This window comes from Armigeres subalbatus, chromosome 3 (genome assembly GCF_024139115.2).
Source record: "Armigeres subalbatus isolate Guangzhou_Male chromosome 3, GZ_Asu_2, whole genome shotgun sequence".
In the NCBI taxonomy this organism is placed as follows: Eukaryota; Metazoa; Arthropoda; class Insecta; order Diptera; family Culicidae; genus Armigeres; species Armigeres subalbatus.
Genome location: NC_085141.1, coordinates 52,014,853 through 52,042,191, shown reverse-complemented (window position 1 = coordinate 52,042,191; position 27,339 = coordinate 52,014,853). Strand labels below are relative to the sequence as shown.

The window sequence follows — 27,339 nt, the reverse complement described above, 5'->3', positions numbered from 1 at the left end:
CAGCTCAATCGAAGCGAAATTGATTGCTTAAATTTGATTGAATAAGGCCTCATAAAACTTCTGTTGGATAATCTCTCACATTTTCGTTGCTTTCGTATCGGATTTTTTTTTTCGATCCCAAAAACTCAAAACGACGATTATAATCAAGTATGTATGATGCAACTCATCCTTTTGTATCATCGAAGACATCTATTTTATGCTCCATTGTTAAACGCACATTAATTTATTTGAAACGCTTCTTAAACCGAAACAAAACGATTAGAAATTCCTCAGAATTTTTATTTATAAAGCAGATTTTTTTTTTGCAATTCCAAAAAACTTTTCTGTATTTCCGATCCATCGCGCATGTTTTTAATGCTACGGGGCAGTTTTTTTGTGGTGCCGTCCATGCATATTTATATCACTTGTTTGCAATTATTTCTTCAATTAACAATGGTTTCTTGATTTCGAAAAGACTGGACAATTAGAAACACCGTTGTTAAAGATTGCACACTATTGAAATCAATCAATTCAATACTTCAAAATATTTACATATGTTCCCATCGTGTCCAAAGGGTAAAAGAACAACAAAACGCTCAACAAACCTTCCATTTTATATGTATAAGTCTAAATTAAATTGATTTTTGTTGTTATTCCACCCCATCCTTCGAACACACCATTCTAGCCCACTTAAGAAGGTTCCGTGCTTCGGAAGGGGGTAATTATACGAACCATATAACCATACAAAACTATTCTCCCAAATTTCGTTGCATAACTCAAACTTAGTCGAACGAATTAGACTAGTTCTGTCACTTCACTTTCGCTCCGAAAAGTCGTCATGCCTCTAACGTTGGTTGGCAGCTTACCTTTCATGCTAGTTTTTTGTTTGTAAAGAAACGATTTAGTAATTGGTGCAACCCCTGATTTAGAACAAATCCTCAATTCCGTATTCCCGTCATTTGTATAAAAAGTGCGCTCATATCCATACTCATACAAACCCAAGTCCCCAACGAGTGTGTACTAGTCAGAGGACCTTAACTCGTTTCGATAGCGGTTGATTGAATGCGCTAGCTGCACAAAAATCAATTTAATAAGGGTATTTGCAACTGATTGACCATAGTTTTTTCCCTCCTTGTGTACTAATTGAACTGATTTACGATCCCCGATAACACTTTCCACACACCCACATTCGAACACATACTGAGCACAGACTTTCACAGCTACACGCGCACATAGCTCACACCACCCATGATAGTAAACAGCCGGATATCCTACTGCACGGATGGAAGCGAACGGCGAGCGATCGTGCAATAGGGGACCGGGCTGTAGTGCCGCTGATCGTTAATCGCTTCAATGGCTGATGATACAATTTAGAAGCTGCACCAGATTTTATTTCTCGGTTCATTCCCACTTTTTACGGTTTTCTACCTTTGATTAGTTGTTGAATATTGATTTTATCTAAGGTTTTTAGATGGTTTTGATCATTTGAGAAACTCTAGAAATCATGCGTCTTTTGTATGCGTATCTAGTCCCCTTTCTTTTTTGTGTTCTCTTCCGATTAATAGGAACTGATTCTGAGCGTAATTATTTTTGCATGCCTTTAAGTTTATTTTTTGATTACAATCGAAGATATGCTTTTAACTACTATTGACATGCTACCATGTGGAGTATATTCTAAAATACCAACATAACATGTATTTCTTACAATGTTCTGAAAACTCAGATGTCAATATGTACATTATGTAAAAGATTTTGATTTGAAAAATGTATTGGAAGTAATCACTTTCCTTTCGATGGGACTCGAACCCACGACCCTCAGTCGTCATGGGTTCGAGTTCCATTGAAGAAAGTTGTTACCTCCAATACATTTTTCAAATCATAATCTTCCACATAATGTAGGGGAACTGTTCCGTTCCCCATCTCACTGAACATACATTCATCTCATCGCAAAATAAAGAAATACAGCACCAATATCGTCGCTTCTTCTTGCTAACACGCGTGCACGCTCGTGAAAAAACACAAAAATGAGAAACAAACCAAATTCCTTTTCATTGCTTTGTTTTTCATGGGATGGAAATAGGAGCTATGGGATGAAGTGCCGAACCGTTCCCCTACATATTCACATCTGAATTTTCAGAACATTGTAAATTAATGTCCAAGTCGGGTGGTTTAATACCCAGAACATAGTCAATTAACTTTCTTGCTGAAAATTAGGGTTGGGTCTCCAACAACACATTCTACCATAGCTCATGCTTTAAAGCAAGTGATTGAAACATTGATTTTATCATAGATGACGTCTTTCGGGAAGATAGGAGGTTCATTCTGCAGATTCAAATTTGAGACCGTCACGAAAAGTGTTCAGGAAGTATGGGTTAATATCTCAGCCGTCTTTCAACCGACTTTGGAGGTTTTGGAGTGGTAATCGATCAACGACGTTTTTTCAGAGTCATCATTTTTTATGAGCCGAGAGAAATGTTTTTCGAAGTGCAATTTATAATCGCTTGAAGACGACAGAAATTCTTCGACGGTAGCTCGTTGGAAGGAGAAGCTGCAAACATTCATTGGCATGAATGGTGTCAGTCATGTTTCTGCGTTAAACCATCGAGTGGCTGACGTTGGCGGCAGTGCTAGTGAAGAAGAATTTTCTTTCAAAATTCTGATTTTCTGCGTGTGCGCGTGGTACGAAAACCCCTCTCTTCTGTGAGAGCGGCTGGGACCCTGGAAAGGGTCGTTTTGGGTGGAGTTCTCTCGTTCTCGGTCACTTGGTGATGCCTTGGGGAAGATCCATAAAGTACGTCACGCAAAAATTGGCGATTTTCGACCCCCCTCCCCCCTTTGTCACACTTTTTGTATTAATCCTCTAAAATTTTTGTATGACTCGTCACGCTACTCGGAAGCTCCCCCCCTAGAAGCGTGACGTACTTTGTGGATGGCCCCTTGGTACTCTCCGAGATGGTGTGCTTGGCCAGCTTGCCTGGCAGAAGGAGGCAAACTATATTTCGAAACTTTGAGTAACGAAGATCGCTTTTTTGCAACTGTAGATCAAGAACTCCAGGACAGTTTTGGTGTCCCAGAATATCTAAATTCTAAGAAGAATATCCCAAACTTTTCATAAGATGAAATGACACGATTGAATATATTTCAAAACTTTGAGTAGTAAAAAAAGTAGATAGTAAAAAAAGCTATATGACGATATATGTATGTTAAACTTCCAGGATTCGTAATGGATATTACTGAATGAATACTGAAACTTTGAGTAACGAAAAAAAAAGTTCCTGGACGAACTTCCGGATCAGCAATCTACCTGTAGATCTGAAGTCCGGAATTCAAGAATAGTTTGGACGACCTATAATATACCGGAATTATCTTGAGGTAGTTTATAAGATGTAATGAACGCGATTGCATACATTTGGAAAATTTTGAGTAGCCAAAAAAACGTTTTTTGTACCTGAAGATCTCAAATCCTGAACTCAAGTACATTTCTGATGGCTCAGAATATCCCTTAGAGCAGCGGTTCTCAACCTTTTTCTAGAGAGGTACCCCTTCGAACTTTTCCATGATTTGAGGTACCCCCTCTCGAAAGTAGGCTTCCAATCCTCTTGAAAACATAATTCCGAGTCCTTTGAAGGGAAGCTTTTGATTTCCTTTAGAGTAGGCTTCCGCGCCTCTTTATTAGAGGCTTCTGAGCCTCTTGTAGTGAGGCTGCCGTACCTCTTGAAGGCGGTTTTCGAGCCACTTAAAACGAAGCTTTCGTTGCATCTTGAAAGAACGCTTCTGAGCCTTCCAAGCTTCCAAGCCTATTGAAAGAAGAATTCTGAGCTTCTTGAATCGAGGCTTCCGAGCCTCTTGAAAGGAGGCTGTCGAACCTCTTGAAAGAAGGCTTCCGAACCACTTGAAAGTAGACTTCCGAGCCTCTTGAAAGCAGGCTTACAAGCCTCTTGAAAAAAGGCAACCTAACCACTTGAAAGGAGGCTTCTGAACCTCTTGAAAAGAGGCTTCCGAGCCTCTCGAATAGAGCCTTCCGATACTCTTGGAAAAAGGCTTCAGAACCTCTTAGAAGGAGGCTTCCGAGCCTCCTGGAAGAATCCTTCCAAGCCTCTTGGAAAGAAGCTTCGGGGCCTCATGAAATGAGGCTTTTGAGCCTCTTGAAAAGAGGCTTTCGAGCCTCTAGACAGGCTCTTGAAAGGAGCCATCCGAGCCTCTTGAAAGGAGGCTTCCGAGTCTCTTGAAAGGAGGCTTCCGAGCCTCTTGAAAGGAAGCTTCCGAGCCTCTTGAAAGGAGGCTTCCGAGCATCTTGAGAGGAGGCTCACGAGCCCCTTGAAAGAAGGCAACCTAACCTCTTGAAAGAAGGCTTCCGAACCGAGTTTCTTGAGAGGAGGTTTTCGAGCCTTCTGAGAGCAGGCTTTCGAGCCTCTTGAGGGCAGGCTTCCGAGTCTCTTGAAAGGAGGCTTCCGAGCCTCTTGAAAGTAGACTTCCGAGCCTCTTGAAAGCAGGCTTACGAGCCTCTTGAAAAAAGGCAACCTAATTACTTGCAAGAAGGCTTCCGAGCATCTTGAAAGGAGGTTTTGGAAAGAGGTTTGGAAAGAGGCTTCGGGGCCTCTTTAAAGGAGGCTTTTGAGCCTGTTGAAAAAAAGCTTTCGAGCCTCTAGAAAGGCTCTTGAAAGGAGGCTTCCGAGTTTCTTGAGAGGAGGTTTTCGAGCCTCTTGAGAGCAGGCTTCCGAGCCTCTTGAGAGGAGGCTTCCGAGCCTCTTGAAAGGAGGTTTCCGAGCCTCTTGAAAGTAGACTTCCGAGCCTCTTGAAAGCAGGCTTACTTGCAAGAAGGCTTCCGAGCATCTTGAAAGGAGGTTTTGGATTGGAAAGAGGCTTCGGGGCCTCTTGAAAGGAGGCTTTTGAGCCTCTTGAAAAGAGGCTTTCGAGCCTCTAGAAAGGAGGCTTCCGAGTTTCTTGAGAGGAGGCTTTCAAGCCTCTTGAGAGCAGGCTTCCGAGCCTCTTGAGAGGAGGCTTCCGAGAGGCGTAAAAGGATGCTTCTAATCCTCTTGCAACGAAGCAACCAAGTTTTTGTGAAAAAAAAAATCATTTTGTTCATTCGACGTTTTGTTCGTTTGATCTTTTGTTCCGAAGGGGCCCTCCTTAGCCGTGCGGTAAGACGCGCGGCTACAAAGCAAGACCATGCTGAGGGTGGCTGGGTTCGATTCCCGCTGCCGGTCTAGGCAATTTTCGGATTGGAAATTGTCTCGACTTCCCTGGGCATAAAGGTATCATCGTGTTAGCCTCATGATATACGAATGCAGAAATGGTAACTTGGCTTAGAAACCTCGCAGTTAATAACTGTGGAAGTGCTAAGCTGCGAGGCGGCAATGTCCCAGTGGGGGATGTAATGCCAACGAAGAAGAAGAAGATCTTTTGTTCCGCAGCCCTTCATACACTGACAAAAATCCAATCATATCCATTATGAGAGGCACACATAAATTTTGACTACAGCATTTCCCACATAACTCTCATTAACTAACAACCTTTATGTGGATTCGCCTATAGCGGGTGATTATTAACACACACACACATAAAATTTATTTGTAAATTTTCTTTAGATTTTTGCCAATGAAAATTTGTAGATTTTTAATAGTGTACATTGTCCTGGTTGTGGAAACCAGGATTCAATTGGGATTTATTGATCGCATCACATATTATGTACAACACAAATTTTTGAAATACACCCAGGTTTTTTATTACACGGTTGGAATCCTTTAATTTCTCGATTAATCCGAACTTTCACAGCTTTTAAAATACCACCTGAATTTTCTTTGATTTTTTGTGAATTTTTTTGTGGGGTTCACTCATTGTTTCATTGACGTTGAAGGTTTTAAACGACTAAAACCAAACCGTGTAAAAAAAAACCTGGGTGTAGAAAATACACAATTATCAAAACTTTATCAATGAATTTTGATTGAAATTGTAATATGTCCGCCATTACGCATTTTTGTCCGAGGTACCCCCTAGGGCCAGCGAAGGTACCCCCAGGGGTACATGTACCCCAGGTTGAGAACCGCTGCCTTAGAGAATGGTTGGAAATGGATATCGGGTCCAATGGCCCAGTACAAAAATGTACATACGCACACGAGCTACATGAAGAATTCCTCACAAGAATTAATAACAATCATCGTCGCATTATTGGTAATTCGCTTGAGAACCGCTGTTCCGCTTATTTATTCGCCATTATACCGGTAGCACGATATGCCTCAAAGAATCACGATCTTTTTACGAAAAATATGAGGTATGATAACAGTTTCTATTACAACAATTGATCAATTTCCAATTGATCATCTCATAAGTGACGTATACGCCAGCTCTAATGTTTTATACTATAGAATCAGGTCAGGATATCCTTAGAAATGATTTTAGGAATTGTTTTCTTTAACGACGGTATCAGAAATCATTGGAATATGTTATTTTTTTACAAGTTTGTTTTTTTTTTGTAGGCTCAGGCGTGTATAACACTTTACGGAGCCATGGTTATTGATACGTAGAATCAATATCATCTTAACAGAGGGGTAGAAGCCAGCGTATTCGTGGTGACTCGAGGTTAAGTTTACAATGTTTAAGGGTGGGCGGGGATTAAAAAGGATAGAATCATTGTCTTCGACCAGAGGTCGCACAGACTGAACACTTAACATCCAGCATGAGACAACGGACAGGACATTTACACAACACCCAATGGACCAGTGGAGAACTTTTCGCTTCACGAAAAGTTTTCTCCTTACCGGGACGGGAATCGAATCCACATTCCACAGCACATGCGTCTAGACGATTGACGTCACTAACCGCACGGCCACGAAGCCCACAAATTTTTAGGATTCGGGAATCATGGAATCATCATAATCAAGGAATTTCAGCTGCTCATCCGGTCATTTGGCACCAGGAACGATGTGGCGTGTCGTCGTGCTCGGGAAATGGTTCGATTGAGAGCATCTTCCGGTTGGCCAGAAAATGAGGATAGGATTATTATTTTTAATGTCGATAGTATTATTTTTAATGTCTATAATTTTTAATGGAACTAGAGCCACGACAAGCATTTTAGCTCTCAGCCTTCGACAATTTTTGTGCGTAGGTGCTATGTCCTGAGCTTTCATGAAAAGCACATTTGCATACAAGTTTTACCGTCCTTAAGATCTCTACCGAAAATTGCTGCATAATGCTTAGCGAGGTACAATTCATTAGGTCTTGCAAATCAACCTCGGCGGACGTTTCAACGCGCAAAGACTAGGAAGCAGATTTGCATGAACCTCGTTTAAAGTACTTCGAAACAAATTGTACTTTCTCTCGGATAAATCCAAGTCAATGTACAACGCCAGTGCTTGTGCCGCTGTCATAACCTTTTCCTGATTTGCGCTTGAGTCAAATAGCTCGACGGCCGCAACTGCTAGCTCCTCAGGTTCATTATTATCGATGAGGTCTTCTACACGTTGTTTTTTTTTTGTTTTTTTTAAACATTATTGAAACGGTTTTTGAGGTCTTCCCTTCGCGATGTTGAATGAAGACTCGGCAATTCCTTCAAAATTTGTATTGGGATTGCGAGGAAGATTTACCAACGAAGACAACCAGCGAGAATTTTGATTCTCGAATTTCTCGGATGATCGAAAGCTCTGTGACAATTTTTGATCAATTCTCAAACAAAAGAATTTGCAAAACTGCTTTAGTTCACTAATTAATGATTTGAGTGTATTACTTCTACGTGAAGTTAAACGATTTACAATGATATGGAAATGCTAATATCATCTTCCAAACTTAGACGTACATGTTCATGATAGAATTAGTGGCGAAAATATAATATTGATAGGGTAGTGAGCTAATTCCCGTCGTAGTAGGTAGTGCTTGGTTTTCAAATCTAATTTATACGCTAACCCAACTACTTACTCTAACTAAGTTGTATGTAACACGTATTTTAGAGTTCCTAGTTTTCATTGTGTACTATTAGCGCTTTGAACAAATCATAGTTTTTTGAGAATCGGCAATTAAAAACACCCTTCAAAATTTTTAAATTTGTCTTATGAAAATCTGTTTACGTCCATGAGAATTTTCATTCGTCCAGTCTAAAATTCGATGGATGGCTGTCAAATAAATCTGTTGGTATTGGTGTGCGATTTCTACAAGTACACCAAATTAGTTTTTATGCGGTATCATACCGTGTTAAATAAAAATAACATAAATTCAATTAATATTGGCCTATTCTGAATATGATATGTGTACATTGTGAAACATAGAATAGAATATGTGTATAGAGCATGTTCTCGGTTATCCAAGAAACACCTGAAGTGGAGGTATTCAGATCTTTACGCGTAACCAATGATCTAAAGGCCTGTTTTGTAAATGTAATGTACCCATTGTGGTACATATGATAGAATCTGCATATGGAAGATCTTCACGGTTATCCAAGAAATCCCTGAAGTGAAGGCCATCAGGTCTACACTAGGGCAGTTCACATTTCAAAAATGTTCGAAAATTCCAACTCCCATATGTTTATTAGCATCATTTTGATAATCTGGGAGACCCGGCAAAATTTCAGGCAATTCAGTGGCCATTTAGGGGTGGCGCGTAGTCAATTTATGTTTATATGGAAATTTGTATGGGAAAAACTTAAAATTTATTCAAATTCCCCTTTTTTTATGGGTCCTGTACACATCCGGTGGTGCAAAGGGCCGACTTGAAAGATCTCCATCCTGAGCGTTGCCCGGCTATCGCTTTAACCTGTTGCCAGGTTAGATTTCGGTCGACTTCTTTTATTTCTTTATTGAGGCTTCGCCGCCATGAGCCTCTGGGTCTGCCTCTGCTGCGATGTCCCGCTGGGTTCCAGTCTAATGCTTGTTTACAGATTTCGTTTCCGCCCCTACGTAGAGTGTGGCCGACCCAGCCCCACTTCCGATACCGAATTTCTGTTGCTATCGGCCTCTGGTGACAACGACGATGGAGCTCGTTGTTTGAGATCCAGTTGTTATGCCACCAGGCCCGAATTATATACCGCAGGCAGCTGTTAATAAACACCTGCAGCCGTTGAGTGTTCTCCACTGATACACACCATGTTTCGCTAGCGTATAACAGCACAGATTTCACGTTAGAGTTGAAAATTCGTATTTTTGTGCGTTCACTTATCTGCCTGTTTTTCCAGATATTTCTTAAACTCGCAAAGACAGCCCTTCCCCTACAACTCTTAATTCGTGATGAATTCAAATAAACATCCCCAACCTCCATTTTTGGAATCTATTTGAGTTCAACCAGTAGGTAATTCATAAATTTTGAATTTTATTTCCACTGCTAGGTTGAGGCTAATTACACCATTTTAGCCATTTACCTTATATTCACACTGTCAATAGAACCCTTCAATCTACTCATAACTAATGTGTTATCCGGAGGTCTCATTTATATAGATTCCAAAAAGGTAGGTTGGGAATGTTTATTTGAATTCATCACGAGAAGACAGTTGTAAGTAGACTTGAATAAATTTTAAGTTTTTCCTATACAAATTTCCATATAAACATAAATTGACTTCGCGCTACCCCTAAATGGCCACCGAATTGCCTGAAATTTTGCCAGGACTCCTATATTATCAGAATGATGCTAATAGACATGTGGGAGTTGGAATTTTCGAAAAATTTTGAAATTTGAACTGCCCTAGTCTACACGCGTAACCAATGATCTACAGGCCTGTTTTGTAAATGTAATGTACCCATTGTGGTACATATAACAGAATCTGCGTATGAAAGCCGTTCGTGGATATCCAAGAAATACCAGAAGTGGAGGCCTTTAGGTCGTCACGCGTAACCAACGATCTAAAGGCCTGTTCTGAATATGTAATATATCCATTATGAAGAGAGCATGTACCATATTTGAAACCGGAAAATTGATCTTTAGTTCCGCGTTTAGATCGAAAGGCCTTGCTCCAGGAATTTCTTGGATAACCAAGAACATATGCTGTGAACGCATTCTGTTCTTTATACTACAGAGAGCATGTACCATATTTGAAACTGGAAAACTAATCTTTAGTTACGCGTGTAGATCGAAAGGCCTTACTCCAGGGATTTTTTGAATGACCAAGAACATATGCTGTGAACACATTCTCATCTTTGTACTACAGAGAGCATGTACCATATTTGAAACCGGAAAGCTGATCATTGGTTACGCGTGTAGATCAAAAGGCCTTACTCCAGGGATTTCTTGGATGACCATAAACATAAGCTGTGAACGCATTCTGTTCTTTGTACTACAGAGAGCATGTACCATATTTGAAACCGGAAAACTAATCTTTAGTTACGCGTGTAGATCGAAAGGCCTTACTCCAGGGATTTCTTGAATGACCATGAACATATGCTGTGAACGTATTCTGTTCTTTGTACTACAGAGAGCATGTACCATATTTGAAACCGGAAAATTGATCTTTAGTTACGCGTGTAGATCAAAAGGCCTTACTCCAGGGATTTCTTGGATGACCAAGAACATATGCCAAGAACACATTCTATTCTTTGTATTACAGAGAGCATGTACCATATTTGAAACCGGAAAACTAATTATTAGTTACGCGTGTAGATCAAAAGGCCTTACTTCAAGGATTTCTTGGATGACCATGAACATATGCTGTGAACGCATTCTGTTCTTTGTACTACAGAGAGCATGTACCATATTTGAAACCGGAAAACTGATCATCTACGTATCCTTTCTCTGTACCACAAGGAGCATGTACCATACTTAAAACAGGACTGCAAATCTTTGTTCCTGAGCTCAAGCCATTTCTTGGATAACTGGATGACTTATCTGTGACTTCATGCAGAATAACTATCATTTCGGTCAATTTTGAAAGTCAAATTTAAAAGTTTATTTCGGTTCCAGTTAACAAAAATTTCCTCGTGCAATCCCATTCCGACCGCATAAAAATGGTTTTGATTGTGTTGCCATTCAATTAAATGCCTTACTCTGTCAAACAACTAACACACATGCTTAACATGTACGTGGGTAGTGCTGCCAACAAATTCCTATCATGAAATGATTTCTCCTGTTTCAAACTTTTGGAATAGTAGAAAATTTTAGTATGAATGACGAGTGTAGATGAAAAATATTTATTTGGAAGACTTTACTTTTATTACGCTAGCGGAAAATAATTGAAAAACCTACTTTTATTGACTGCATGGTGTATTATTAGATGTGTAACATAAGATTATTTCAGTTTAAACCGCCAGTTTGGCAACGCGTTTTTCGACTATAAACAAGGCGACGAAGAAAATAAATTTCAAACGCTCTAACGGTAGTTATTTTTCAATTATTTTTCGCTTGAGCAATACCCAGGTAACCAGTAAGCATTATATAAAACATTTAAGTGGCAATATATGCACCTTCACTGCAAAACATTAAATGCCAGTAAGCCTTATAGTCGCCTTTAATGCTATTTAAATGCAGGTTTTGGCTGCTTAAATGCTCAATCCTACTTTATCGATAAAGTAGAAATTCTGCTGAGTAGCATTTATTCAGCATCCGAAATGCTGAATAAATGCTTAATTTTAAAAACAAGAAAAAAAGTTTTTTTCATATTATATCGTTATTGTATTTTCATATTTGAAATGGAATATATTTTTTTACTTTCTTCGAGCGGGATTCGAACTCGCGCTCTTGGCACCCGACGCTGTAGTTGTCATCGCCCTTACCAGCTGGCCCATAATAGAGAGATGGTAGTGGGAATAATTTTGCCTAACATAAACACTAGGCCCCTTCAGGAACATTGAAACTTAGTCTAACTCATCTCAGAATGCAACCGTCACAAACGTCATACCCAGTTGCAATGAAACAGCTACAGTAATGCTGCTTTAATGCATCCATCGAAAATAGTGCAATGGAGTAGTAAAATGTAGCTAAACTATGTAATTAGTGATAGGGTTAGGTTAACGACAAGTACTCCTGTCAATGGTCGAAATGGAAAAAAAAAATCAGAAGGGTTGTGTACAAGACACGACCGCTCGACGTAAACTACGTAAAACCTCTTAGTGCAATGAGAATCGTAATATCATATGAACATTAGGTTGAATACATGACACAATAGCGAATTTCAACCAAAAATTATTTTAAACTGTTTTCAGAACAAACATTTTTCTCAATCACCACCGACGACCATACAGATGTTAGTGGGACCGCTACCGGCGCAGCCATTGTCTCAAGTCAATTCAAAAAGCTGCTCTCACGCGCGCGTTTGCGGTTTTGCTTGAAATCATCGTGCGGTTGTCATCAGCATCGGCAGCGTTAAATAGAATTTGTTTAAATTTTTTAGTAGAACAGGTTTGTCGACAGCGAGTTAAAATGAGGAGAAAATTGTATTTACACAATTCTGCTGTCACCGACGACAGCCACTTAATGATTTTCCGCTTATTTGCTACATACGTGAATAATTTTCTGCAACAACTACCCGTCGACGGGTAGACAAGACACGTCGACGACAGGACACGACTATGCACAGGAAAAATGAAGCGGTGAGCCAAAAGGTGCGTGCGTTAATCTGATGTCCGTGTTGGGGATGCACGAACGGAGTTGGTTAGTTCTGAATCTTTTACCAGACGTGAAAGAACTAAAATTTTCAACAGTTTAACGTTGATAATCAATAGTTTTAGAACATTTAACGAATTGGTGGAAAGTTTCCGAAACTATTGATAATAAAATCTCGAAAATGTATCGAAAGTATAGTCGCTATTAACTTTTGAAATCTTACATGATTTCGTGACGGCTCTTAATTTGGAAATTTTCATTTGGCACCCTGTATCCGAGGCTTCCCTTTAGACGTAGTTTACGTCAAAATGCTGGCAAATTAATTATTTTGTGTAAAATGGTGATTCTGAAAAATCATAATCTTGAGAGAAAATTTCACTTAGCAACAACTGACGCCATCCATACGAATACATATTTGCAGCACCTACGATGCTGCTGAAATAACAAAACCGAATAAGAATCTTGAAAGAATTTCACTGCCACTGAAGCCATCTCCCTCCGATGTGCGCTCGTGATTCTGCTACGGACGGCAGGCAACTTTATGGCGTCGCCAAGCGGTTAATTTTCACTTTGAATAAAATTCGCCTCGCCTCAATCTTCCTTTGTGTAGAATGGTGGCCCTGAGAAGAACCGATTGTCGATGACGACCACATGATCCACGACACGAGCTGGAATTCGCTCGGCAACTCTGCCGATGATGGAACCGCTCTCCACGACATTTCAAATGAAATGCCTCGCGCGCGCGGGAGAGCAGTTTTCTTATAATCAATAAAGATGGCTCATTAGTCCCGCCTCTTTGTTGTCCGGTATGACTGCAAATATTGTGTAACCGTCACACACTCACCAAAGGGGCGTGGCTACAGGTTCAACTTTATTGATTACAAGAAAGCAGCTCTTCCGCGCGCGCGAGGCATTTCGTTCGTGATATCGCGGAGAGCAGACCGTGATACCACCTTCGGCATCGGCGGAGCTCCTACCGGAAATTTTATTCCCGGCGATGGTGTGGGTCGCGCGATCGTCGTCGTCAGCATCAACAACACTGAGATGGAATTTTCTTGCGTGTTTCTCTACGATGGCGGCTATGGTGGTGTTTATTTCTGCAACGGTGGCGTCTGAAGTACGATTAGCTGTCATCAGTGAAAGCAGCTCTTAAGCCATAATTTGAGGCGAGACGAATTTTGATCAAAGTTCATATTAATCTGATATTTTCCTGATAGTTTTCGTCGGTGGCGGAATCACGACCGTGCGTCAGGGACGCTACAAAAATTTATTCGCATGGATAGCATCAATACCAGTGAAATTTCCCGTCAAGATTATAATTTTAGTAGATAGACTGTTACTTGTTTCAGGTTTAATTTCCATCCATGCGAATACATTTTCGCAGCTTCTCCTTCTGACGCACGCTCTTCGTTCCCACTGATGGCGTAGGTAGCGCTCGTAACAGGATCGTCGCGACAGAGAATCCAACGATGGCAATATGTTGCAGTGTAGCGGTAAAATCATAGAGCCAGCATCTGCATTTAAGTGAAATACTCTTGTGATATTCTGACTATCGAATGGTTGCTGTTGTGTTGGTGATTAGAAATCCGCATGATCTGAAATCTGTCCTTTTCAGGGCATTAAATTTTTCATTGGAGGAATTTGGTTTGATTGAGAGTAAATTCATGAGATGGTTGCGTTAAATCGGCAGTAGTTACGCAATAATTCATTAGATTCAGTCCATCATTTTACTTCTGCAGAGTTAGTGATTAAAAATCCATCGAAAGATAAAGACGCTAATAGTTTGGAATCTATCCTAATTTCGTGATGATCTCGAATTTGAAAATTTCCGTTTTACACCCCGTATCTGAGTCTTGCCCTTAGACGTAGTTTACGTCAAAAAATTATTTCAACTTAATCATCCTCCCAAACATAATGGTGGTCCTGAAAAGAACCGATGCATTTCCACTTATGTGCCTCAACAACACGGCGTTGATTGCCAGATTCAAAGATGCTGTTGGGAACACGGAAGTAAAGATGTACTGCTGTTGCCACGACCGCCACCACCACCCAACGAAAAATTTCATCCGCATCATCACTCATAAATTTTAATCAACGAGCCCTCCCGTGCGAACGAAATCATCTGTGGAATGCATCATCAGGAATGCATCACGCTTGAATTTGTAATGCTAAAACGCATCATTCCGCTCATTTGCCAAAACATCATTTTGGTTTAAAACGCATTCGAAATTAATTTGGGGGCAATTTATTGCTTATACATGGAAGAGTGTCTAATATTTTATGCGAGAAACGTCAATTCACTGTTTTAATCAAAGGAGAACAAAAGAAAACATACGATGATTCAACTCATCCAGGAGTTTTAAGGTGCTGAGTTGGGTGCGTTTCAACTCACGCTTGATTAGAATCGTCCATGAGTTTTGAGTTTTTACCACCACAGACCAAACCACAGGCGTTATCGCTTGAACCGCCCTGGTCCGTTCTCCGTGACATCCAGAATGAAAATGACGCGCGCACGCGAAACACGGGGCTTTATATACACAGGGAAAACGAAGCAGTGGATCAAAAGGCCCGTACCTTACTGCAATCTGATGTCCGTGTTGGGGATTTATGAACGGAATTGAATTTTTCACCCGATTTGGAAAGAAATAACATTTTCAGTAGTTTAACGTTGGTAATCAATAGTATCAATAGCATTGGCAAATTGCTGGAGAGTTTCCGAATCTATTGATAAGCAAATCTCGAAAATCCATCGAAAGATAAAGACGCTATTAGCGTTTGAAATCTATCCTAATTTCGTGACGGTCTCGAATTTGGAAATTTCGGATTTACACCCTGTATCTGAGTCTTCCCCTTAGACGTAGTTTACGTCAAAACATTCTGCACGTACCGATTTCTATTCTCAAATGTAAGTTCATTGGACAAATAGTCCCCGCTTTATGGTTCCATATTGGAAAACGTTTGACGTATGAACACTACAGGCCTTAAAGTGGCACTAATGTAGCTGTTCTATTGCACTTAGCGAAAAACAACATTGTGCATTCAAAATGCTATTATAAGACTATGTCTCTCATGATTGCTTTGAGAATGCTTATTTAGAACAGCCAGGTTTTCGAAATGCTTATTTACAGCATGGAGCATATGCAATGCCAGTATAATGCTACTATAGTGCTTACTTTAATGCTTATTGGTTACCTGGGTAAACATTGCTTTTATTTAATGCGCAGTGAGAAATTTATGTGAAAAAGTGCGGTGAAAATCAGTGAATTACGTTGATTTTGGTGACGGTGTTGCGCGTCTTCTACAGCAGTGAACGAACTGGATTTTCCTTCGTCGCACGGATAACGTAGGAAATTGTGTAAAAAGTCTCAGTCGCAAAGTTAAATTTGACTGTATTTCAAGTAAGTAACACCGGGATGTAATTTAAATGAATGCAGATCGTAGTGTACACTTTTTTCTATCTCGCCAGATGATTAGTTCATTATTTCAGTTTACGATCCGCGAGTATTTAGTGATTTATAATTTGATATGACGGATACTAGCGCCATGGACGAATTAGCGCATAACCCTAGTTCCGTTAGGATACGGCAGGTATGAAGAATGTTTTTATAGAAGTCGATTTGAAAGCGCTTCCGCTCGCAATATTTGTGATGGCACATATAGCACGACCTTCCTTCTGCCAAACTCCCGTATGAAGGGGGAGGGTAGAATATCAGTGTGGAAGCTGATATATCTCCACTGGCAAAAGGAAGGTGGAAATCCTTCCGCACTCGATGGCATATGAGCAAATCAAACCACCTTCCGAAACCGTTCGAAAACTTAGGCAATGCAAAAGATGCTTTTCACTAGGGGAAGAGGCCCCAAAACCCCAAAACGGCAACAAAATATCACCACTTTTTTGAAATGTGAATATTATCAATATGATTGAGATTTTTGACAATTTTTGAATGGCATCAACTAGCTATCTTGTTTAACTGATGCATAATGTAAAAATACCCATGAATAGCGTTACAAATACGACAATAGAGCAGTGTTTGCTTAGCTAGGGCATATTGCCCCCCCTTCCCCTAACAGGTGATAAATCTTCTACTTTCAGCGACGGAAATGTTTACAAACAAGAATTGTTTTAACCGTCCCAGTGACCTCACAAAGATACTAATACGCATACAGCATAATTGAAACATATGTTAATATCATGGCTTATTTGATTCGACTAAATACGAGAGTCGTTTTTTCATTTTTGTGCAAGGGACAAAGCACTGTGCGACGCGTTGCGCATTCTTCTCCCGACGGTCCACAGAGTTATCATTGAGGTCTCGCGCGATAAACCGTCAACAAAAGTGCGCCAATATCCGCGTTTCTTCACTTTGGCCAGCTTCTTGAACTGGATCTCGAGCTCGATGTACCGTTTGTGAAGTACGATCGAACCGTGCTTCCTAAATTCTTAAACGCGCCGGATTTCTCGCGTTAAAGTTATATACACTCGACATCCCACCACGGACTGTGTGGTTTCCTACGAACCGAAGCTCCTGGCACTGGTCAGCATTGTGCCTGCAGAGCTCTGTCAAGGATTCACTGGGATAGGAATTCGCTGAGAGAGAGAAGTCAGCTCACTGACAGATCGTTTGTTTACTATGTCTTCTTCTCCTTTATGGAACGTACACACGGTCAAGCAGTTCGACTAACATTGACTCCACCTCCCGTTTATTCAAACATTCATCAATTTTTATCAACACCGACACGAACAATCAATTTATTCGACCAACAATATCACACACGAACAACCGAAGCACCAACTCGTGCACCAACCATCAAAAAATATATGGGGGTTTGTGCAACTTCACTACAAATGCTCAAACATGTTCGGCGAACCTTGACTCCACCCCCGACAACTCAAACCAAAATCAAACCGTTTTAATTTTTCCCAACCGAGCCGCCAACTGTCAAATGGTTGTTCGAACAACTTCACACACGTTCCAACAAAGCAGCAACCGAAGCGTTTTCTTGGGGGTGGAGTCAATGTTCGTCGAACTGCTTGACTGGTGTGTACGTAGCATTATTTGTGTGAAAACCGTGGAAACTCAACAAATCAAAGTAACATTTCATAACATCGGAAGCAACATTTTTCACTCCAATAAAAACTTGTTCGAATTAGCTGATTTTAATGGTTATGAACTTCCTAACGTGCAACAAAACCGATTTCTCATAATACGGGATCATTTACATGGATTTTAAGGGGTTAAATTCACTGTAGCAGATATAAGAAAATTTGCGAACATTAGGGTAAATGATATATTTTGGACATGTACATATTTTGGACAAGCCTGAGCTTCTTCGACCAATTGTAGATAATGTGTAGGAAAATTTTTATCGAAAGTATGATCATTGCATACTTTTACCTCAACTCTAGCGGCTCCTGATGAGAATTCACGAATCAACTATTATTTATCTTTAAAATTATCTAAAATGTAAAGCTTTCTACCAAAGTGCCTGCTGGACGCCAGTATGCAGGAGAACATGCATTATAGGACTCTTCGTAACATGCACCTGAAACACGTTTAAATTGGTTTAAACGGCAATCTTGAGGTCCTGCGGCCAAAGTTTGATTGTAATTGAGATACTAACATATTCCAATCGCTTAACATGAACTTGAGACGGATGAAAAAGGAGTGACCAAAATGAAGTTATGTTTTTATGCATCAGACATTTATTGGTCACCCCATGTACAGTACATGGATGAACCATTAATTGCCAACTTTCAGGCTGTTTTCAATGATATCGATATGATTGCGAAACAATGTTAATTTCTGGTTTAATCTATGTCAGTTAAGCAAATAAATGCATTTAAATGAATGTGGATACGTGTAGGTAAGTCATACCATTGAGATCTGTAGGTGGCCATTTTTAAATAAGGAGAAAATGACTCTGTCCAAAATATATGCATTTTCCATGTCGAAATTATATATTTGATGTCCAAAAAGAAAATATTTCAGTTCGCAGTATATCACAGTTTACACCTAGTAAACGTAATTTACTCAAAAATTGGGCAATGGAGACACAAGACTAATCATAGGTTATGTATTTGGATGAACCTAGTGGTTTTCAATTGTTTTATACTATTCAATCTCGATATATTTTCTAATGAATGTCCTGCGCTTGTCCAAGATACATCATTTACCCTAATTGTCAAACAAATAATTTTGGTTACGATTATTCGAAGTTGCATCGCAGTGTTTCCTTTTTCGGTTCGCAGTGACTGGATCGCGGTGACATTAGGATGAACGTAAATAAAGCGAGCTGTCTTCTCTCTCTCAGGGAATTCGTATTCTTCTCGCGGGGGAAGTGCTTCTATCGACTGTACGCCATCAATGGTGGCCTCCGCATATTTTCCCTAATCGATGTGCTTTGTGAGGTCATATGAGAGGTCGATAGAAACACATTGATTACGTCCATTGGAAATCGAGACTTCGACAGGTAAATGATCACTACCATGGGGAACTTGGACCACCTTCCAAGTACAGTCCAACGATAATGAGCTCGAGCAAATGGAAAGATCTAGACGGCTATCTCTTACTGGAGAAGCCACTCGTGTAGCTTCTCTTGTATTCAAAATTGACATATTAAAGTCGTCGCAGAGGTCGTATATCATTGTTGAACGGTTGCCGTCGTACAGTTATCCCCAGCCTGTCCCGTGGGAGTTAAACTCTCCCAAGAGCAACCGTGGCTCGGGCATAACCGAGCAGATGTGCGAGAGATCTCTACGAGATATCGCGGTGTTTGGAGGAAGATATATCGAGGCGATACTGAGGTCTTTCCTCGAAAAGTCACCTGACATGCAACAGCTTCGGTGTCAGATGGACTCTATAGAAGGAGTGCTGTTGTTTGATCCCTAAAAGCACCCCTCCATATCGATTTGCCCGATCGCGGCGGATTATGTTGAAATCAGGAAAATGAAGATTCACATCTGGTGTTAGCCAAATTTCACATAAAGCAAAAGCATCGCATTGTAATTTATTAACTTAAAATTTGAAAACATCTAATTTTGGAAGAATACTTCAACAGTTCCACTGTAGAATCGAAGTCATGTTACCCTTATTGACCTTATTACCCTTATTAAGTTAGGCATCGAAGGATACAAATGGCTCGAGGAGCGGTGGAAACTCTCGATCATCCCGATGTGAAACTGTTTGCGATCACTGATCGTGACGCGAAGCTTACTGGACCCAACCATGTCAATGGTCGTAACAGACGAAAATCGCTTTTCCAGATCTTTGCTGATATTCAAGCGTTTGCCTTTGGGTCGAAAGAAAACAACGTACGGCCGGGAGTCGGGAGGGTAGGCCTTGTGGCGGGGGTTTGTAGGGGAAAAAACTGCGTTGCTAGTGTCCATTTTATTTTTACTCGGTACACCAGATTGCAACGAAATATCTAACAGGGGATTCGAAGTTCCCCCGCCATCTTCGTCTTCGTGCATTACGGACACGAAATGCGCCGCTGCAGTGAGGCACAATCAATTTTAAAACTAGACACTTATCACGGGGACAAAAAAAATACAAAATAATGATTGGGTACACAGGAAAAGGCGAGTAAAAAAGAATGAAAACAAAACACAAACACAATATATTTATCTAATCAAATCAACCCCGTGAAACAAGCACTAGTTCTTGAAGCCACCGTTTGTTGGCGTGGCGCTAGTGCTGTTTATGAAGTTTAAAGCTCCGTTCATATTGTACCGATTGCATTTCGCGCGGGTATTCAACTATCACAAAATGAGTTTCGATCGTAAACATTAAAATTTCGTCTTTTATTCAGCATTTCACGTGCGGTAATGGCTGCCAAAATTTAACTCATGTTCAGGTACGGTGCAGTCTATTTAACGTTTGGCTTGTGTCGTTTGACATCGCAGCGACCACCATCATCATGAATTGACTTTTCCCGTCAAACATTTTTATTCGCTCAATCGATTCTTTGGCTTATTTAACTTTCCAAAAGAACCCATATTTTTTGACACCTCTAAGTATTTTTAAAATTTTAAACAAAAATCAAAAAAGTGCTGTATTTTTAAGATGTTGGTTTGGCTTGAGCCGTTTGATAATCTTCCAGTCATCGACAGTTGATTTTTGGAAAACTGTTGGAACTGCGTCTATTTTCAAGGAAAATCTTTTTTCTTTGCATTTGATCTGATTCAACTGAAAGTGGATATTATACAGCATTATGGATAAAATTTTGCTTTAAAATGTACCATCTGTGTGTTGACAGAAAAATAGTTTTTTTTTAAGCATAATGGACTTAGCGTAAGATCAGGAGGTTAAAATAATTAACTTTCATGCTGCCAATTACCATGCACCGAAGATAAGTTATTTTTAGCAGAAGAGAAACCTAACTATATTGCCAGTGTTGCAAATGTATAACATTTGTATTTTTGTCGATTATTAGTTATTCTTAAGATACGTTTCCAAATTGTCAGACTAAATGAAATCTGAAAGTTTGATCTAGAAAACCCGAAAAAACTGCTGAGATGTTTTGCAGCATTGAGTGAATTGGCCGAATAACAGAAACACTGGAAAATTCTGTCGTCGCTATGCCGTGAACAGGAAGTTTCGTTATTAATTTGCACTCAAATAAAACATGTCGCTACCAAAGATCACAAAAGATTTTTTTGCCATTTTTGTCGATTTTTAAAAAGGTAATTAGTTTTCCATACTAATACATCTTAAACGTCCCATTTTTCAAATGCCTGCAAAAAAAATTGACAGGAAGGTCAATTGGCTCGCAGCTTTATTTTTTCCATTTGCGAACACTGGTTTTAAACAGAAAGATGTATAAGGAATTAAAGGCTTTCTAATGTTAATAAGCCCGTAGCCCACTCTTTGTCACAATGACAAATATTTTCAAGTTCGAATCAAACAGACAGGCGGACTTGTCAAATATTTTTTATTGTGACAAAGACTATGCGGATAATTTTTGCGCTAGGTGTATCTGTATGAACGAATCAGTTATAAGGGCTGTCCAACGTATGGCCCGCGGGCCGGTAGCGGCCTTCTGCTCTATTTTTTGTGGTATGCGCAGCGTGGTAGAAAATCCATCATAACCGGCCCACAGGTTCATCTTTGCGATCCGAGAAGCTTCTTTCTTATAATTAATTAATAAATACTGTAAGATAACACTGGTTAAAAAAAGTCTGGTAATCTAGCCCTTTAATTTATGTGTTCCAATAATCCTTTTATTCGTATTTGAAACAAAAGAATATTTTTTTAAAATACATATTTGGAAATGGCTGGATTCCTAGTGACCCTATGAAACAAAAGGTTGATATGAAACACACTGCGTTTTCACGTTGTACGTTTGTCATGTTGGAAAAACGAATGAAACTATTCTATGACGGAAAACTTGTTAAGGGCACTTCTCACGGAATCCAAACTTCGAAGTACTCGCGTTTTCAAGGGCACACCATTCGATACGAAAACAACGCACAACTGTCATTTTTATTTTTTCACGCATGCTGCGACGCAGCAAAGCTGAAAAAATAAAAATGAAAGTTGTGCGTTGCTTCCGTATAGAATGGTGTGCCCTTGAAAACGCGAGTACTTTGAAAATTGGATTCCGTCAAGAGTGACCTTAAGGGATGCGCATAGGCTATTGTCGGAATTGTGTGCCCTAAAGAAAAAGTCTATTTCAATAGCGTTAATTTGCCTCGGAACACGGCGAGTAAAACTTCTTGCAGAAGATTTGACAACTACGTTACGTGGAAAAGCCCTATATTTCAAATTCTACTCTCTCGCTATCGATGACAAGATAATTCTCATGTTGAAAACATGGTGCAAGTAGCTGATCATCTTTAAATCACAGGGGAATTAGTAGCTTTGACCCTAATGAGTGGAACGACTACCGAAAAGGACCTGAGAGGAGCTATATGAAGGTGCTTGACGCAGTTTGCTAATTTTAGTCACCGATTGGGAAAACAATATGCGTTGATTATTCGAGAGTAGGCAACAATTTCATGCACATATTTTTTTTTTTCAATCAAAAAACCTGTTACGTAAAAAAATAATTTTAGAACGCAATTCAAAAGTGTTTAGTTTTTTTCTGAAGATTTTTTGCCATTTTGGAAAAGGAGAAAAAACATAAAATTTGATTTTTTTTTTGGCTCGCCATCAGATGTTAATTCTGAAAATTGGCCCGTGGCATGAAAAGGTTGGGCAGGCCTGAGAGATAATTGAAATAAAGTTTTAAATCATATTTCAGATGGTGCGCTTTTTCTTTCAACAACAGCCTAAAAAATAAAATAAAAAACACTGTTTATTTTTTTATTCGAATTAAATCTGCCCTCGAGCGATATTGCCGCATGCGTCACTGTGTTCCGTGCTTAAAGCCACAACTTGACAGCTAGCACCAAGTTTTCGGCTTCAATCGCATTGTATGCAGATGACAGCCGTTTCAGGGGGCTGAATCAAATGAGATGGTGAAAAGAGGGGAAACAACGGGAGGGAGCTAAAATGGATACTTGCGTTCACACTGATGTGTCGCCGGCTAACGGTGCTGGCAGCACACACTGGACGGATGATCACTCGCCGATGGCGCGATCGAATCCAAGCACGTTGTTGTTGGTGTTCGCACCGCACTCAACCCTGAAACTGCGCTGAGGGTGACGGGACGGCAGCATATGTGTTGGTGGAGGCGCACGATGGATGATGATGGTGATGGGACTTTTGGCGTGGACGATAAAGCCTGCGCCTGATGACGATGGACGCCGATGAAGTTGCAAAACTGGCTACTTAATTAATTAAGTACCACCTCCACTCAAGTACTTCGATTCGCGAAATATTCGGTAAAAAACCTGTACTTGGGAAAAAACGAAAAAGAAACCGACCGATGCTCGACGTGGAATGAATACTGATCTCATTTTATTCAAATCATAAACAACAACAATAAATTAGATATCTTTTAAAGTTTTTGGTTTTTGTGCACCTTATATACCACTCGTCTCCATCCTTCATTTTAGACACATTTCGAAAAATATAAAAGATTCTTTTCTGAAAACGAACAAATTTTGCTTTATCTCATAAAATGTTGAGTTCAGATCTATATTTTTACAAATTCATATCACATCACATTAATAGTTTTTATTAAATCGGTAAAGTGCTTCTAAAATTGTGATTTATTGACAAATCGAATTTTATTGAAAAGGCGTTTATATGGTCCCTATGAATAGCTCCTGAATACAGAGCATTTCAATTCCCAAACTATATTTATTTATCATTGCTTCATCCTCGTAATTTATATTGGTTTCTTGTTTATTGTTTAAGGTGAAAAATTGAGCGTATTTATTTTAAGCGTTTGAATCGTGGGATAGGGGACCGCCTCCTTAGCCGTGCGGTAAGACGCGCGGCTACAAAGCAAGACCATGCTGAGGGTGGCTGGGTTCGATTCTCGATGCCGGTCTAGGCAATTTTCGGACTGGAAATTGTCTCGACTTCCCTGGGCATAAAAGTATCATCGTGCTAGCCTCATGATATACGAATGCAAAAATGGTAACTTGGCTTAGAAACCTCGCAGTTAATAACTGTGGAAGTGCTTAATGAACACTAAGCTGCGAGGCGGCTCTGTCCCAGTGTGGGGATGTAATGCCAATAAGAAGAAGAAGAAGAGTTTGAATCGTGGGAATTGAAAAACGTTTTATTCCTGATTCTCTATATTAACAATGAATAGATATTACGATCTTAATACACCTTGACACCATTTCCTTCTAATGGCTATATCTATTTACCGCAATAATCTTCCTATCGAGTTTTCTCATTATTTGGAATATTGTCATTTGATTTGGAATAACTCGCGCTCAGTATCAGTTCCCAATTTCTTGTAACCATTTACACTCACTTAGCAATTTAGCTTTTTATTCCATGTGTTGTGAAAATTCTAACAATACCCTTCTGTTTCTCCTGAATATGAATTTCATTCATCATACAATCAGACAATGCTCCCGCTCGAAGCGCATCGACGTCATCTCCCGGATAACGTTCCCGCTCGTGTTCGCCCTATTCAACCTGGTCTACTGGAGCACCTATCTCTTCCGCGAAGAGGATGAAGATTAGATCATCCGTGATCGTCGCCGCCCAAAGGTCCCTAAAAGGGTCACCTTGGCAAAACTGTGCCGGATTTCCACTCACACCAGCATAACTTCTATATGGTTATTGAGAATTACATTACTCTAATTAATAGGTCAGAAGGATATAGTGATAGTGTTGGTCGTAGAGCGAAGATCCCCGCTGGAGGGCATTTATTACTTAGGGAAGAAAAGTAGAGTGATCAACTGAAGGAGTGAATGTAAGCTTAGATTATGAAGATAAGGAACAGAACAGTTTTTAAATCCATACCGAACAAATCTAGCATAACAAACAAAACAGTTATAGAACCCACACGTGAAAATACTGCTCAAACTGATTCAAAATCTACAACTACACTCCAATCAAGGCAAATGCACCCTAAGAATTTTAACAACAAAATCAACAGCTACATTACCGCATGATCAGATTTGTCGATCTCACATTTCTTTTACCATCAGATGTCAGAAGAATTTTATCTCACCAAACACATGCATCCAAACTTTCACGTTGATAATCGTAATATAAAAACAAAAAATGAAATGAAATGCAAACAGAGCCTAACAATAGTTATACAAACACGCAAACATAAACACTCATAATCTTAAAAAGGATGTATGTCTATCTCCATGCAAGTGTATGTCAAGTAACGTAGACAAAACGGACGTAGGGATCCTTTCCACAAGTTTCCTCCATTGTAGAGGGATCCTCTTTCGATGTTGTTAAGACTTGAACTGTTTCTCTGGACAATCCTACTACACTGAAGCGAGGCACTCTGTGCTCAACAAACTACATATTTCTTCGATCGGATGCGGAGATGTTGCGAACAGACACTGCACTGAGCCATCGAAACAGCTCCACATCCGGTCCCTAGTCTTAAACGCCAAAGTTGTCAGTTGTTTTAAGTTGCTACAACCTAAGAAACACACTGTCTGATTAACGTTAATGAAGTCACACAGTAAAAAGAGATGTTTTTAATCGGTATCAGGAATCATTTTCCGGTGCATTGTTGAATGTAGTCAATCTGTATCCAGTAATTAGCTAAACAAATGTGACGGGCATGTTTTAAACTGAAAACTCACTATCGCTAAACTGCAACACAAAATCTGCTGTCGAGCTGAAATTTCACTATTGTGCTCTCTCTAGAGAAGGATTTGTGAGATTTAAGTTTTTAAGAAGAAAAAACAGAATAGAAAATGTCCAAGTCATCCAATACCCTCTTTGATATAAGTAATTTAGATATAAAAAGTATCAAATTTGAAGGAAAAAAAACATACAGGGTTATCAAATGAGTTGATTACTAAACAAGATAAACTTAACACTCACACATACGCTGTTGAAACACGAATAAAGGAAATTAAAGAACACAAAAAAAGATCCAAAACAGTCAAATCAGCAAACCAAAATATTAGAAAATAACATTGATAAGTAGTGTTTATAAATACAGCTAACTTATGTCTACTTCTGACCACACATCGGTGAACATGTCAAAATCGGAACGAAAAATTGGCCCCACAAAAGTCAAAAGTAGAGGAACTGAGCTCCCAGAAATATATTCTGTTTCGCGGCGTTATGGTCAACTCCAGAACAAAATTAAAATTATTAAAACATTTAGCAAAGAATCGAGAAGGTACGAAACACTTTTTATAAACCTTGAACGCCGATAAGTGTGAGACACAATTACTATAGGGGATGTCTAAGGGGTAAAAACGATAAAAAGACGAAAAAAAATCTGGTTTTGTTTTGCTTTGGTATCAAAAAAAAGTCTTTTACTGCATAGTGTTTAGTGAAGTTTTGCGGATAATTGTAGCAGTTGAGTTATTAATTTTACGAGAGAAGCATGAAATGTTCTAGCGAGTCAATCGTGTTCGTGTACATAAGTATAGAAACTCTGTTGAATTGAGATGAATAATACAACCTTTATACGGATCGGAAAACATACCACTAGATTGTGAAAGCGCGTGTTAGTGATTGGATAGTGAAGAATATCACCGCATTCCCTACTTTAAAATTTGGTTACTTCAAAACGAATGCAAATTAAACGGTTATTGTTGATACATGAGCATGAAGGCATCTATTTTCAAAGTGTTGCGCTTTCAAACATTAGAAATTACAAAAATATGATAAAATTATTAATTATAGCAACACCTCTTGAACCGAAATCCGTCCACCGTGGACGAATTTCGAATCAAAGCATCAAAACCCGCACAACCTGAGACGCACAACTATTTTTGAACTAAATAGGGGAACTGTTCCGTTTTTCATCTCACTGTACATAAATTCATCTCATCGCAAAACAAACAAATACAGCACCAATCTCGTCGCTTCGTTTTGCTAACACTCGTGCTTACTGGTGAAAAAAATCACAAAAATAAGAAACAAACCAAATTTCTTGTCATTGGGATGAAGTGCCGAACCGTTCCCCTATATAAATTGTAGCAGACTAATTGACTGAACTAGTACTGTAAATAGTTAAATACGAACCTTAAGAAGCGATACCTTTGATATGTATTCCGCCTATCTTACTTTATTATTCGCAATTTGCAATTAAACCACACTTAATTTTGATGCATTTATGTTCTACACGCATAAAAATGACGCTAGAAACGCTAGAAACTATGCGTTTGGTGGGTGGCGATTTGTTGTTGATTTATGTTGTTTTAATTTCAAAGCCTACTTTCCATCTCAATGGTCTTAAAGCTTACTATCTAGTATGTGAACAGGATAAGATAATTTATTTGATTAATTA

The 27,339-nt window shown here is 39.5% G+C and overlaps 1 protein-coding gene across 10 annotated transcripts in view; it reads left to right on the top strand.

Annotated features, from left to right (window-relative positions):
• Positions 1 to 26,547, top strand: part of LOC134224557 (glutamate-gated chloride channel) — a 288,157-nt gene extending 261,610 nt beyond the window's left edge. For 6 of the 10 annotated variants that reach the window (XM_062703955.1, XM_062703956.1, XM_062703957.1 and 3 more), the window contains exon 12: positions 24,461 to 26,547. In XM_062703955.1, coding sequence (XP_062559939.1) covers positions 24,461 to 24,581 — 121 coding nt within the window. In that variant the 3' untranslated portion in view covers positions 24,582 to 26,547. Of the gene's footprint in view, positions 1 to 664; positions 698 to 24,460 lie in introns of all 10 variants that reach the window. The other 4 variants (XM_062703954.1, XM_062703947.1, XM_062703949.1 and 1 more) reach the window with 1 other exon arrangement.
• The last annotated feature ends 792 nt before the right edge of the window (positions 26,548 to 27,339 follow it).